Here is a 15339-nt window from a genome sequence, read left to right as displayed (position 1 = left end):
AGAAAAAGAAGAAGAAGAATGATGCACTGCGCTAGGTTTTCAAGCCGTCAGCGTGGCACTGTGACACCGTATGCCGGGAAAGAGAAATAGAAGAAATGACAGGAGACAGGCGTCGAGAGCTGCCGCTCAGGCCGAAGCCACTGCTGTACGGCGGAATGAAAACAAGAAGAGGCGGCGGGCTAGGAAAGTGAAGAACAGCGTACCGAGCGGTTGGAAAAGAGATGTATGAGTGACGCAGCAAGACGGGTGCGTTTTACTGCTGAGAACAACACTAGATGTGCCGATGAGATTAACCGTTTACGAAAAGTGGACATTGACATTCGGGTGAGTGAGCTTGGCTATGCTACTCGTGAGTTTCAACCTCGCTTCCCAGACAATCTATTTGAAAGTGTGTGTAGTGGGCCAACTACGCCAAGGAACCACAGGCTAAGCCATGGCATCGCCGAACCTTTTCACTTCCGATATCCAGGCTTAGCCAAGCTAAGCCACCACCAATTTTTTTTCCAGCAATGACTCTGACTAGAGAAAGTATGTGTACTTAATAAAGTAAAGTGTTTTGCTTGTATATAATGCCTCAGTTTTTTAGATATATATTGCACATTATATGCTTTTTGTGGGTGAGTTTTGTAAGGCATGTTTGCGAAATTTTCGCATAATCTACGCACTCGCTTTTTGACGCCTTAATTTATGGCAAAAAAGTGCGCTAATTATGTGAGTAAATACGGTATATGCACTACCAGCATTGAAACACACTGCATCGCATTAAAGGGGTGGGGACACGAAATTTTAGTGCTGTAAATAGTAGCGATTCTGTAAGCATAGAGCACGGGGTGAGAAGAATGAAACAGAATTACATAATTTATTACCGTATTTTAATATGCAACAATTTCGGTCTCGGTTCGTATTTGTCAAAGGGTTCGTACAGATTCAAAACGGTCAAATTCAAGGATATTCAAGGAATTTCAAGGCCCAGTTGGAGTATTTTCAAGGACAACACAATGCTACATGCAGCAGTTTTCAATATCAAATACCAATTTTACTGAACAAAATCGAAAAAGAAGCATTTCAAGGAACAGCTTGTATTGCACTAAGCTAACATAACAAAAAAATTTCCCTCTTGAAAAACACCCTGCAATGCATTGCACCAATGTCAAATAGCAATCCATACTGCAAAACTGCTAATGGCAACTTCAGAGCAGCTCCTGCCGCTTTTCCTGAATATTCTTGTTGAGGCTACGCAGTTCCTCAGTCTTGCTTTGTGCAGCCTTCCTCAGACTATTAGATCTGACAATGTACTTCAGATCATTAGCTGCCTCCGCCTTTTCAGCATATGTATCTGCTGAAGCCTGGAAGTCAACTATGGTTGCCTTGAGTTCCTTTATCTTTTTTTTTTTCATCGCGTCAATCTCTTCGTCGATGCAGCGCCTCTTTGAATCCCTGACATCACCACACTGCTTTTTTACTGCCTCCAGGTGTGCAGCATACTGCTGCCGGGCAGCTGATACAGCAGTCCTTAGGTCTTTCATAATAGGAATGTTAAGAACGCCCCCTGCCTTGTCCACAGCGTTGCAGACAATACGTTGCGAAATATACGAGAGGTCCTTCAGGTTTTTTACGGCAACCTGGCAGTTCACACTAAATCCTCGCTCCATAGTGGCCTGCCCGTAGCTGAACACAAGCAAAAGCTTGACAACTTCCCAGAGATTCCCATATGATGAACTGAACTTCATCAGCACAGACAAGAACTCGTCCAACCTGTTTACATTCTTCTCAAACATTCGCAGGTTATGCATCTCTTCCTGCAGGAACTCAGTGTACTCCTCCAGTAGTGCCTCTTTGGTGCTCAGACATTCTGCCTGCTGTAATGAGGGCCTCCAACATTTCTGAAGCCGGCCAGGCACTCATCTGGTTTAGTACACATTTGTCGTGGGTCCAGAGAGGACAAACGCCTCACAATTGAGAATCTCAATGGGCTTCTGTCAAGCACCTTCTTTGTCACACTGATCAAGAAGTGCTTGCATTCTATGCGGAACTGGAACACGTCCTTCTGGCTTGCTTTAGTTTTCCTGACAGTCTGTTCAGCGGCATTGCCTACATCCACCTTTTCAAGCGGAGTGTGGTTCTCGGAGCTTTCAATGTCCACCGTCAGCAGACCAGTGACTCCTTTTGCTGAAGACAAGACCGAGCACTTCCGAAACTTTATCAGTAGCTTCCTGACTACTGTCTCCAAGTCCCTTGCAAGTAAGAACACCATGGGCTGACCCGTTTGGTACTCAATGAGGAATAACTTGTGGGTAATGGCCACACCTAGCGCAAATTGAAGCTTTGCTAGCAGTAAGACATCACTGGCAAACTCGCACAAGTTGTGAAATGATCCACATTTTGGGGGCTTACTTCCTTCTCCCTTGATGCTGCAATAAACTTCTTAATATCACACAATAGCAAGGCTCTCTCTGTCACAGGAACATTCTCCAACCACCGGTGGCAACAAAGTTCAGGAGAAAAGTCTCCTGACCGGTAACTGCTGAGAAGTCTTCCCTTCTTGCAGGAGAACCATAGTAAAGCACGCTCAGACTGGACAGCAGGCAGTCACCTCCCCACTTATTTGCTGTAACACTTGTCCTCTAGGCGTTATGCATTGTGTGGAGATCACAGGTCCCAATATCTAGACATTGAACTTGGTATGCTTGATGCAGGTGCTCTTGGAAATTCTTGAGTAACTTCAGGTTAACACTGGGACCATCCATTGAAATCTGAAGGATTTTCTCAAGAGGGAAAGGTTTGAGTGCACTCAGCAGCTTTCCTTGGATGTCCTCGGATGTCAAGTGCCCTATAAACACCAAGGTATAGTACCTCGTTGCAACCTCGTGAGACGAATTCCAAAACCGGATGTGAACATCCATTCGTTTCCGCTGGAGATAGTCGTTCGTGGACTCGTCGAAGAGCACCATGTAGTAATCACAATCTTTTATCTCCTGCTCCAAAAGCAGACAAAAAGAATGGCTTCAGACTATGGTACGTCACGTAGGTACATTTTTTCTCTCCGCAAGAAAATGCTTTGGCAATGTCACTGTCCGGGAACATACGCAGGAAAAGCTGGCCTGCTTCCGATGATGACCGATAGGAGAAATGCGATGTAACAACCTTCAAAGTCCACAGAATCTCTGCGTTTGTTACCAGCTCGTGTGCCTTGCAAGCATCGTCTAGCTTTCCCAAATGCGAAGGAGGCTGGACGGCTGACTGTTGGCTCGTACTTGGAACTAAATACTTTCGAATCGAGTTTTCGGCTGCAATCTTCATGACACCAGCATGCTTAGTACTCTTCATATGGCTCTTTAATGCCGACTCGCCCATGGTGGTGATATCGAAGGTTTTGCTGCAAGGCCTGCATCTTGCGCGGTGCTCACTCGTCGTATCTGGTGCGATCCAGTCTTTCTAAGCGCCGTTGCGAAGCCATGCGCCTTGAAATTTGCATTTCCCAGGAATTTGCTTTGCCTTCGGATGCTTCAGCTGCAACAAGTCGGGTGCAGAACCGACGTAAAAATGCAATGCCGTCAACCAACATAACAAAGCTCCAAAATCAGATTGGATTGAATTGGCACAAGTTGGCTTCAGAGCCGAGTGGCTCCAATGTGGCTAACCGTTGCACAATGTTGGCTATATTAGCACAAACTGATTTTTTACGCCTGAAACGCAGATACTGAAACACGATATTGAAAATACAAATATTTTAAGCGCATTTTTTTTTTTAATTTATAACCATTTGCATGCAGTACGCTAGGAATTCACTGATTTTCAAGCAGCAACAAAAATTCCAGAATTTTCAAGGGCATTGAAAACAAAATTTTCAAGGTTTTCAAGGACCTGTGCGCACCCTTTGTCAGGTTTGTACTTGACATCAAGAAACAGAAGGCATAACACTGAAAGGCTACGTGGTCCAAAAATCAACAACGTTAACGAGTAGGAGCATAGTCTACTCTGTTTACAGTGATGATGGAGTTACTGCGTTCACAAAAATGAAATTTCCGTCATGTTAGCAATCTTGTCATGCCGCACCAACACGACCTGTTCGGAAACATGTTGTTAAAGTCGCCCGCCAACAGCTGTCGCCAACTTGTCTCTGACAGTTGGGCAACACCGTAGCACACAGTGGAAACTTGTTGCTCGTAGCAGCGCTGATTTCTGGAGTTGCTACAATTGCGGCCAAATTACTGGGCTATACAAGGGGCTAGGAAAAATTAAATAGCAGAAGAAGGCTTGGCAATGAAAGAGGACGTGTACATGCTCGCAAATTTATAATTTGAGCCCCACTGATCGAGCTCGAGGCACCGCTTTTCGTACACCGTTTTGAGCGCTGCTTTCATGTGTGCGAACCAGGTGATTGTGGAGTGAAAATTCACAAATTTCAAGGAATGAAAATGGCAATAGAATATAGTTTTAGCAACAGTGAACTGAAATCAACAATTGCTCACATCGCAGGACACACATACAATCACCAATCATCATGAAGCGCCGGTGTGACTCGGTGCGCTGAGCAATGCTGCAAGCAGCCCGCAATGGTTGTTCGACGCTACTTGTGGAAAGCAAATTCGGCCGATTGAGGACGGTTACCGAACACACGTCTTATCGAGCTTACTTCATTTTGAGATGGGCTTCATAGTAAAGTAGTCACGCAAGATGAACCTTTATTACAGCGCTGGCCTGTTCGAAAGTGCCTTCCGGCAAAACCAATTAGGCCTAGCAATGAGTAGGGCAGGCACAGAGCAGCAGAGTTCGTCGCCTGGCACACTCACAGGAAGCGCTGTTGCCGAAAGCTCTGTGCTTGTGCAGACGTGCTATTGTTGCACGAGTATAGCAGGCAGTCCTGATAACATATATCTTTTGGTACGAACCCAAGAAGCACTACACTGCTTCGCCACCCGATCGCACTCCGGTCTCGGCTACAGCGGCTGACAATGTCGTCTGCTGACCATCGCCTTGCTGTTGGCGACAGCCTTTGCAGATTTTGGTGAATGAAAATGGCGGTCAATTATAGTTTTGCCTACAGTGGCTAGATGAGAGCCGTCGTGTTGTCTGTGAGCTAGAACTGTTAGAACACCAATGGAAGAGCCAAAAGGAGCTGACCAGCAACAGCCGGGTTGCTTGGGCTGATGGCAACATGTCTCAAAAGTCAAAGCATCCCCTCTTATGTCAAAAAACTGTGCAGCGACGTCAGAAATATGTGATCGTGTTTTTTCAGTGAATCTACATCACAGTCAATGCACTAGCAATGGGTCCAGCATATTAGAGCGAGCATTTCCACAAACTTTAAAATAGGATTAAAATATATTCTACGCCTCCCTTGAATTTAATACTTAACTGTGAGGGTCTTCACACACAAAGGAAGTGCATGACAAGCTTTGCACGACCTTGTAATTTGGTGTCTCTACCCCCTTAACTGCGAACATTTGTTGCAGCCATAAACAATCCTCCCTCATAAGTTTGTTTTATTGTCATAAAATTTGCGGAGCTTTATGAAACTGTCAGTAATTTGGCACTAGCTAAAAGAAAGTCAGCGCTGCAAGTTCGTTAAATCAAGGTCAACTGCCACAATAAGTTCGTTACACAGAGTTTTCAAGACAACACGCTTTAATGGGGGAGCATTGGGAATTGAAAAACTTTGTAATATCGAGGAATTCACTGCTTGGAGGTTGTGCTCTTTGAGCGACGCAGAACACGTGGCCGCTGCCATTTGTTTTGGTTATTAGAGTCCCCACTGTGCCAAGCTATCCCTCGCGCTTTTATAATCTTGGCGTTGGAGCACGTCATCCCTGTCGTCATCGTCTTTTCTCCACCAATCATCTCTTACCACCTCACCGAATGCTTCTTTATTCTTGGGTTAATACATGTCATGCTTATTGTCATCCTCGTCATCCTCTCCAAACTTCTATAGTTCTTCTATTTCATACTTCCTATTATATGTGACAGGGTGGTAACGAAGTTTGGGAGTTAGTGCAGTGTTTGTAATGCACCTGTCTGTATAAATAACATTTGTGCTTATAACTTGTGCTCTTGCTTTCTTACGAGCTTGCTTGCATATGTGGATGAGGTGCCACCGAAGATGAGGATAAGGGGATTGTCTTCACCCAGTGTCACAAACATGCAGCAGCTGCCGTTTGTTTCGCTTGTTAAATGCCTCCTGAGAGATCACTGTGAGAAGGAGGGGACAGCAGTCATGCTGACAACACGTCCCTAAAGAAGCCCTTCCAAGAACTTCTGGCACTCAGCCTCCTTTCCGTTCATTCCATGTTGGTCTCATGTCCCCATTGGGTCACCTCCCTATGGGGTTTTGTTTTGCCACCAAGGATATGCGCAGGAAGCAAAGAGATGACCGCCATTGACTCGAGCAGCAGTAGATGCATACGTTTTTCCCTCCAGGTTCACTGGTCTTGGCTGAGGACTGCGGGCTGTGAATGCGTGCACCTTCCTTGTATGCTTGCTCAAGTCCAGGCTCAAAAGGAGTCCGGCGTTGACACTCCTAAGTATGGAGGGCCTGGTTTGACTCGGTTTTCCGTCACCGCTGGGCAGTGCCAATGGCAACGTGCCTAGAGCCATTGACAAGCGACCTGTGTTGTCAAGATGTGCTCTGCATATAGCTCATCCTCCTTCGTGAAGTGCTCCACGTGCTTTAATCCTTCGGTTGGCCGTGCGGCCTGCAAGCACTGTCAGCGCAGCCACAAATGTGTGTCTCATGCATCTCATGCATCTGTCTCATGCATGCGGTGCTGTGGCAGGGCTATGGGTTGTAACGAGGTCTGAAGGTGAGTGCAGTGTTTGTAATGTGGCTTTCTGCATAATAAACACTTTTGTTTATAATGTGTGCTCTTGCTTCTTTCGGAACGGAAGTGCAGGCACACAGTATACGCTTGCTGGGCCCTCTACTTGCTCTGGCCTGAACCCGCAGTATGTGGGTGAGGTGGCCACACTGTTTACACATTTCAAAAATAAATCCACAAGATTTGTTACATAGATCTTTCTCTGAAATTCGAAATATCTGGATTCAATGTACACAAGTTTCACTGTGTGAGGTTCAAGCCTAGCAGTCTTGTAGAGATGAGGGTAAGCTGGCTGCTGACGCTTGATTAAAGTAAGTAACATAAGGGACATGGGCAGAGAAAAACACAAACAACTCTGACTAAACAGGTAGAAAGATAAAACAGTAAATCCACCCTCCTTGTCAACAAACCAACAAATTACTCTCTTGAAAAACATCCCTTGTGTGTTGTGCCTACAGACAAAGATGGTGGGTTCACTGCTTTATCATCTGGCCTGTTTGGTCACTATTGTGTGTGTCTCTTGTTTGTCACATCCCTTGTGCTGTATTAAACATGTCTGAATGTGACTAGTCCACAACATGATAAACGAGAAAAAAAAACAACCAAGACACTTTTTGTTTTCTCAACAGTTCAAACTCCATCAGATAATTTGCCAAATTGTTATGGTTTATAAAACACTCTACGAGACAGCACTGCAATAAAGTCTGCAAAATTATTCTTGCCCAATTATTTTGATGCCTGAGTGATCTACTGGCACCAGCAAATACCGATGACATTACAGTGCAGTCCACTTACGATATTAAGAAAACCTGAACATCCGATCGTTATAACCAATTATCGTTATATCTGGACCTTTATATCTGAATGTAGGCTTGCCTACTTATTAGTGATGAGTTAATCAGGCTCAACAAAGCTAATCATCGTGAAGAGCACTGCTTCACTGGACGTTGACGAAGAAGCAGCAGTTCATCTTCTTCTTCACACACTTTATTACAGTATACATCAATAGCCACAAAATAACTCAAGTCGAAAATTCGCGCTCGCTTGAGCAGCAGCTGAAGCTTGACAATCACTGTGAGCATCACTTCCAGTAGTGCGTACACAGGCGGCAGTCCTTTATGGGTGCACAAAACCGATTAGCGACTGGATGAACTGAAGGACATCCCCAGCCTTGATGATTGTTAAAACCATAGAGTGTTGATGTGGCTGGGGTTCGGGGGCCTAGGCTTCACCGCAGTCGAACCATGAGGAGCCGGGATGAGGGAGCAGAAGCAGCCAGGGAGGAGAGGCAAAGAAAGGTGTTTTATACAACTTTTCACATGATGGGATATGTACAGGTCAAGAGAGGAAAACGGAGCTCTCGGTGGAGACAATTTCCACCGCTTAAATACGGTTGGTTACTCCCACATCCCTAGCTGGGGAAACAAAGTTCAATTTGTGCAGTCCAATCAGTGAGCACAAGAGATCACTCGAGGTGCTGCCCACTGCCGAGGGTGGTGCACGGGCCTCCTCTCACATCTTTCGGTGACGAGGGCAAACTTCTCCGATGTCGATCTTGTGCTGGTGGTGGATATTCGGCACCAGGGCGAAACATCCCGCGAAGTCGCCCGCTCGCGGCGGTCATTTCCCTCCGTGATTCCAAGGAGGTCACCCACTTGCCTCAAGAATTCGGCGGACGGGGTCAATGCCGCTGCCGTCACTCCGCTGCCGTCGCCGCCGCTTCGCTCCTTTCAGGGCGGTCGCTCGCTGGCATCCGCTAGGTACGCCTCCACTTCCAGCTGCTGGAGTCTGCGCATACCTCGGCCGGAACCCCGGTCACAACAGCTCGTCCGCCGCCCGAAGAGGTCTCGCAGTGGGGCAGCCCACGCCGCTCTGCGAAGAGACCTGTAGTCGGATCAGCCTGGTCGGTCCAGCCACGTATCAAACCTGGCGCTCCGGTTCCTGCTTGCTCGCTGGACAGCTTTAACAGTCTCAGCCACACAAGGCCCGAAACACAGCAAATAGCAAGAGAAAAACCAACTTTGAAAACTGCCAGGCTACTTCCTAGTCAAAATTGCCTTTACAAAACAAAAAAGAAACAAGCCGAATTTCGTCCCGATACTTTCCAGTCCTCTTCCGAAAGAAACCATGTTAGAGAAAACAAGAAAACAGAGCAGAATTTCTGTTCAAAAGCGAACACTCAAGCTGGAATATTGACCCATGCGGTAACATGAAAAATGCTGTAGAAAGCCACTTCCTGCGAGAACATATCTTCAAGGTGGAGCTGCAGGTGACCAAAGGGTAATACAAAAAAGAATAACGCCAAACAAGAGGGCATTGCCCAGGAAAACTTTGTCTGAGGCCATCAGCGTTGGCATTATCATGCCCTGTTATTTAACGCATGCTAGATGCGAACTCCTGCAAAGCTAGGCTCCAATGAAACATACATGTTAGGATGGCAGGTAAACGAACAAAGGCTGTTTCTACAAGAGTGTACGATCCTGCCCACAAGATTGCAAATTCCGAATAGCGGAAACGAGATAAGCACCTTCCTTCTCGGACGCACTGCTTGCTTGGTCACATTATGGGGTTGCTCCCCCTCCATTGTCAACCAGTTAAGTGGGGACGACCCACACACTGCGTTCACTCGCTTTTTTTTTTTCTCTGCAGCACAGAAGGGTGAATAGTCAGGAACCCTCAAAAAGCCTAACTAGCCGGGGATGATTTTTTTCATTCCATTCACCCCTCTCAAGTCAATGCTTCAGCCGATCTACGGCGGAACTAGAAGCCGAGATCTGAGAAAAACTTGAAGGTCTCAGCTCGCGAACCTGACCTTTTCTGCGTTCAAACTGTATGCTTCCGAAGCGTAGCCTGTGCCTGGAAAGCCGAACGCGAGATAGGAGCGAGCGACTGGGAACGCGTTGCCTGCTGATCCTTCTGTCTTGGATCCCGTTTGCATGCTGCATCCTTCTCTTACTGCCTCGAATTCTGCAGTGCCATTTTACGGGGCCACGACGTCTCTTTCGTAGCAAGCTACTCCTGTCACCTGTCACTGGGCCACTACTGCACTGTCTCGAGTGACAGGAGGGCCTAGAACATTTGTATTTACAAAACCCTCGACGGTCTGCCTTTGCCGGTGACGTAACTAGCTTTGACTTTCTCTGCGCGTGCTTACCCTGTTTTCCTTTTACGCAACAGATATGGTCCTTTCCCAGCTCACCGCACCTGTCACCCCTCACGAAACAACTACCTGGGTGTTTCGGTGCAAAGGGAGACATTTTCCAAATACCGCGGGGCTTTGTACTTTTGCTGCTAAAGACTTTGCGGCCGGACTTGGACCGTGCCGCATTTAACTTTAGCTTTCACTGCGCGCATTTTACGTGTGCTCCTTTCACGCGAGCTCTGCCTGTCCTGTGTTCCAAGCGACACATGCAACCTGCCAAGAGACAACGACCTGAGGGTCCCGAGGTACAGGTAGCCATACTCGATGAATCTAGGGGTCTTGTGCATCTAGATCTGCGAAGGCCTCTACGGCCTAACACTAATGGTGCCGCAGGGGGGTTTCGTCGACGCGGCGTGCACTTTACTTGTGCGCCTTTCATGCGGCAGCTACGCACCCTCCGTAGGAAGCGACACATTTTTCCTCTCAAGGGACAACATCTTGAGTGTCCCATGTTAGAGAAACACATGTTAGAAGGGCTGAGGGGTCTCGAACGCTTATAAAAGTGTCTACAGCCTGACTTTGATAGCACCGCAGGCAGCTTTAGCCTCCGCTGCGCGAGCTTAGCTTTCTTTCTTTTCACACAAGAGCTAAGCACCCTTTTTCGCAGCTTCCTCATGCCACCTTTCATTAGACTACTGTGATGTCTGAACACACAAGTAGACCTTTCCTTTGAACATTTAGTTCCACAAAAGCCTCTACGCTCTGACTCTACCAGTGTCGTAGCTGGCTTTGATACCTGCTTTGTGCGCTTATCCTGTGCTCCTTTCGCACGACAGCAATGCACCCTTCTCAGCAAACGACACAAGTCATCCGACAAAGGACAGCTACCTGCGTGTCTCATGTTAGGGGAAGGCATACTCGAAATGCTGAGGGGTCCTGAACACGCTGATCTGTGAATTCCCTGTGTTCTCACGCGACGCGTGAGCAACTTAAAGCGCTGAGATGCCGATTCCTTTCGCTTATGTAGCCTCTTGGTTTTCAACTCGGCTTTGAAAGTGACCTGAACTTTCCTATCTGCCCTGAAAACCTCCTGTGTGGCCTTCTCTATGTGATGCCGCCCTTCTGAAACTTCCACTGGCGTGTCACTAGTTCTCGCAAAGCCTTCACAGGTTAAGCTACTAGCCTTCCTCACAGGGCCAATTTTGGTCACCTCTCACTCTTTCTGGTGACTATGAAAGTCCCCTTTGCTTTCAGCGTCCTTTCTGCCCTCTTCATTCCTGCGCTTCGCTTGCACTGTGCTATCCTGAGGCCACAAGCGGGTGAGATTCCGAACATCGTCGTCTCCAAAACAAAGGCCCTTTTCTTTAAGCAACATATCCGAGTGATCAGAGAACCCATACGGATTATGCTTGGGCAGGTTTTGCGAGACGGCTTCCTCTGTCTGAGGAGCTCCAAATGTCTCCTCGATCTCGTCGCGGGCAATGGGCAAACCAACACTACTCTCCTCATCCAACTGCCTTTCACAGGCACGCCCACCTGGCAACTCCGCAGGCCAAACATCTAATGAGCAGACGTCCTTTTTCGCAGCCAAGTTACGAGGAACTTTACGCGGTTTTCCTTTTATCCCTCGCTCTCCCCGAAAGGGCTGCATGACTCGCGACTTGTCGTCATTAGACTGAGACGAAAAGGTAACTCTTGGCTTACGGCAATCGGTCGCTATATGGCCAGGCTCTTGGCAACGGAAACAGATGATCGGTTTCCTAGCTTTAACATCTCTTTCCTTTGTCGCCTCTTCCTTTGTGCTACCTGTTGCACATTTCTCTCCAAGTGGGGCATTAGCCGACACGTTTTTCGTGCCAGCCTTGGCTTCCTCATCTGCATTAAACTGTGCATCGCTATCCCCACCAACCTTCGGTCCGAATCGGACGCGCTCTTGCTCCGATCCTCTTTGTTGCAGTTTCTGATCTTTGATTTTTATTTTTGCGTCGACCGAGCTTGCCTGATTACTAGTCGCATTACTTCCTGTACGATTTATCTCTGCGATTAGTAAATCCAATCTTTCGAGCTCTAGTTCTCTTTCTTTCGCTCTCTTAATCCTGAGGGCCTCTTCCTCAGCCTCCCTGAACTTCTCTCTTTAAGGCTTTCCCGACTTCAATGCCCAACTCTTCATACAAAAAAATCAACTCTGCTTTCTGTAGTTTGCCCAGATCCATGGCCACTTTCGAACGAGGACTTTCTCATACAAATTGTAGCGTGATAACCGCTTCACCACGTACGCTACACAAAAACAATATCTACTGGTTTTGATAAAATCGCTGAGTTATCAAACCTGGCAGATTCTCAAAGAAAGTCAAGCGCTCCCCATATTGCCGATGCCAAGACCAAGCGTGGACGATCCCATAGCTGCCATCCAGTTGATGTAGCCGGGGTTCGGGGGCCTAGGCTTCACCGCAGTCGAACCATGAGGAGCTGGGATGAAGGAGCAGAAGCAGCCAGGGAGGAGAGGCAAGGAAAGGCGTTTTACACAACTTTTTACATGATGGGATATGTACAGGTCAAGAGAGGAAAACTGAGCTCTCGATGGAGGCAATTTCCACCGCTTAAATACGGTTGGTTATCCCCACATCCCTAGCTGGGGAAACAAAGTTCAATTTGTGCAGTCCAATCAGTGAGCACAAGAGATCATTTGAGGTGCCGCCCACTGCCGAGGGTGGTGCTCGGACCTCCTCTCACATCTTTCGGTGGGGAGGGCAAACTTCTCCGATGTCGATCTTGTGCTGGTGGTGGATATTTGGCACCAGGGTGAAACATCCCGCGAAGTCGCCCCCTTGCGGCGGTCATTTCCCCCCGTAATTCCAAAGAGGTCACCCGCTTACCTCGAGAATTCGGCGAGCGGGGTCAATGCCTTTCGGCGACGCGCCTTTTGCTCATTCAGCACAAGAATAGGTTCCCTGCCGTCGCCGCCGTGGTGCCAAGGGGATTAAGGCCCGCAAGGCAGCGCGTCTCTATCCCGAAGGAGGGGAGGCGGGAAGGGTTGGTCGCCGCAGCCGGAAACAAAGGTCACTCCTCCGCCGTCGCCACCGCCTCACTGCCCTTGACGGGGGTTGCTTGCCGATGTCCAGGTTTCTCGCTGTTGCCGCCGTGGGTGCCAAGGGGGTTAATGCCCAAAAGGCAGTCCGTCTCTATCCCGAAGGGCGGGAAGGGTTGATCGCCGCAGCCGGAAACAAAGCGTCACTCCGCTGCCATCGCTGCTGCTTCGCTCCTTTCGTGGCGGTCGCTCGCCGGCGTCCGCTAGGTACGCCTCCATTTCCAGCTGCTGGAGTCTGCGCATACCTCGGCCGGAGCCCCGGTCACAACTGTGTGAATGTCCGTGTCTTTTCCAAGAATTCCAACCTTGAAATGTTGCCAAAAAGCCTGATGAATATGCCGTTTCACCTCGAGAGCTATTGCGCCGTCCGTCAATGTGGTCGCCGCCATCTTCCACGGATGCAAAATTGGCGATGGCGATGACGATACAGCCGCACCCACACCATTTGCGCGTCTGCGATTGTGATAATGATAATGCTCATTTCCTTCCGTTTTCGCAGCATATGTCAAGTTTTCAAGTCATTGTCTTCTTAATATTTTATCTTTTATTAAACATTCATTCAAATCTTCGTGGTAAACACCTACCAGGCGGCGATAAAGCTATTGTTGTATCCGATGTACCGCCAATAATCGATCGTCATACCTGGTTTATTTTTACATAGATGCAATGGGAAAAACAATAAATCTCAAGGACTTGATCATTATAAGCGATATATCGCTATATCTGGTATCGTTATAAGTGGACTGCACTGTATGCGACAAAAGAAATAAGTGCATGTCTGGGGTCATCCCACCTTGCAGAAGCCTCGATTTATCACCTCTTCCATGATGTCCAGGCCGGTGTCAAATAGCAGACAGCTGGTCACAGAATTCGTCGATTTTACAGAAAGTGGAACCTTTGTTTTCACGGTAACAATGTTGTCCAAGAGCAGTTTTTGCATCCTTCGTATTGCCTGCGAAAAAGCATAGTAATGTTCAACAATACACAGAAATGTAGGGGGTACCACAAAAATGTGTAGAAGTTAAATCTGACATACAAATCCAATTTACCTTCCCCGTCCCTTGCCGATTTATACATATACAAAGACAGACAGTTCCCTTGGTGATGACCTTAAGAGCTGTAATACACTTAGCAAATGGTACCTAAACCTTTAAAAACACTAATGCTAATTTTCATTGGTTGACATCAGTGGTGTTCTGAATCCATGCCACAGGTATTGAATTGGCCCGTTTCCAGATCCATATTTACCATTATGGTAAAACAGCGCGTAATATGAAGGACAAAAAAGGAACACACAGACGAGACGTGAGCTGACTATCAACTGTTTATTACTTGCTATTGCCACGTACTATATACGGACAGAGGAACAGCTATCAGCCGCCACAAGGACAAAGAGGTTAGAGAGATAATGAGGCTATGAATATTACACGTGTAGGCAACAGGTGTGTGAGCGTGGCGTCATTGGCACTATCAGAAAAAGAGCTCTCTTATCTTTATCGATGGCAACCAGCGACGAGCTGAGTTGTATCAGTGTGTTTGCTTGTCTTCGTTTCTTGTTAGCTGTTCCTCTGTCCATCTATACGTGGCAATGGCAAGCAAATAAACAGTTGATAGTGTTCCTTTTTTGTCCTTCGTATTATGCGCTGTTTTACCATCATGAACCACCAACTTGCCCAACAAGCATCCCTTCTCAAATTCATATTTACCAGCAATACAAAAACGTACTCTCGCAGCAAGCCTGACACAATAGTCATGCATAACCAGTTCCTGTACTTGTCCTGAAAATTATATTTACTTGCAGCATAATGAATGCGCCCGCATAATGAATGCGCCTCGTACTTAAGCTGTCAAAATGTTTTTTTTTTTCTTGTTTTTTTTTGCCACACATAGCTGATGCACCTCTTTCGTTTGACAAACAATGTAATGACAACAGTAGCTAATGCTAGTGCATGCACCTTGCACTAAACAACTTTGCAGTACTGTAAAGCCGCATTCAGAGTATATGCACTACATTTGGATCGTTAGTAAAGATCGTAAGCGTAAACGCAAAAAATGCAATGAGACTGTTCAGATTGCTGTCGCATTGAGAGTAAGGTGAACAATGCCAATTTCATGTCTCAACATTTCTCAACATGGATATCGAGACTCTTCAAGCTCAAAATGAGTTTATCATTTTTCTGCTCAACCTACGCAGACGGAGGTGCAATAGAAGAATATGGCTTCGTCAGATTTCCTTCGACAGTGTGCGCCTTTCCACTGCAGGCAGTGTGATAGTGGCCTCTCATGCAAGACTC

At 47.1% G+C, this 15339-nt stretch overlaps 1 protein-coding gene and 1 pseudogene across 1 annotated transcript in view; both read right to left on the bottom strand.

Moving 5' to 3' along the window:
- The window catches only part of LOC146203401 (serine/threonine-protein kinase 31-like), a 237328-nt gene that overhangs the window by 141690 nt on the left and 80299 nt on the right, over positions 1-15339 (bottom strand). Inside the window, exon 7 of the mRNA XM_084588737.1 lies at positions 13839-13997. Within this exon, the coding sequence (XP_084444863.1) occupies positions 13839-13997 (159 nt within the window). The remainder of the gene's footprint in view (positions 1-13838; positions 13998-15339) is intronic.
- Positions 1132-3456, bottom strand: LOC146203403 (uncharacterized; annotated as a pseudogene).

This window comes from Amblyomma maculatum, chromosome 1 (assembly GCF_055883805.1).
Source record: "Amblyomma maculatum isolate TAMU_Amacu chromosome 1, ASM5588380v1, whole genome shotgun sequence".
In the NCBI taxonomy this organism is placed as follows: Eukaryota; Metazoa; Arthropoda; class Arachnida; order Ixodida; family Ixodidae; genus Amblyomma; species Amblyomma maculatum.
The sequence above is the reverse complement of the archived record's forward strand: the minus strand, read 5'-3'. Positions and strand labels throughout refer to the sequence as shown.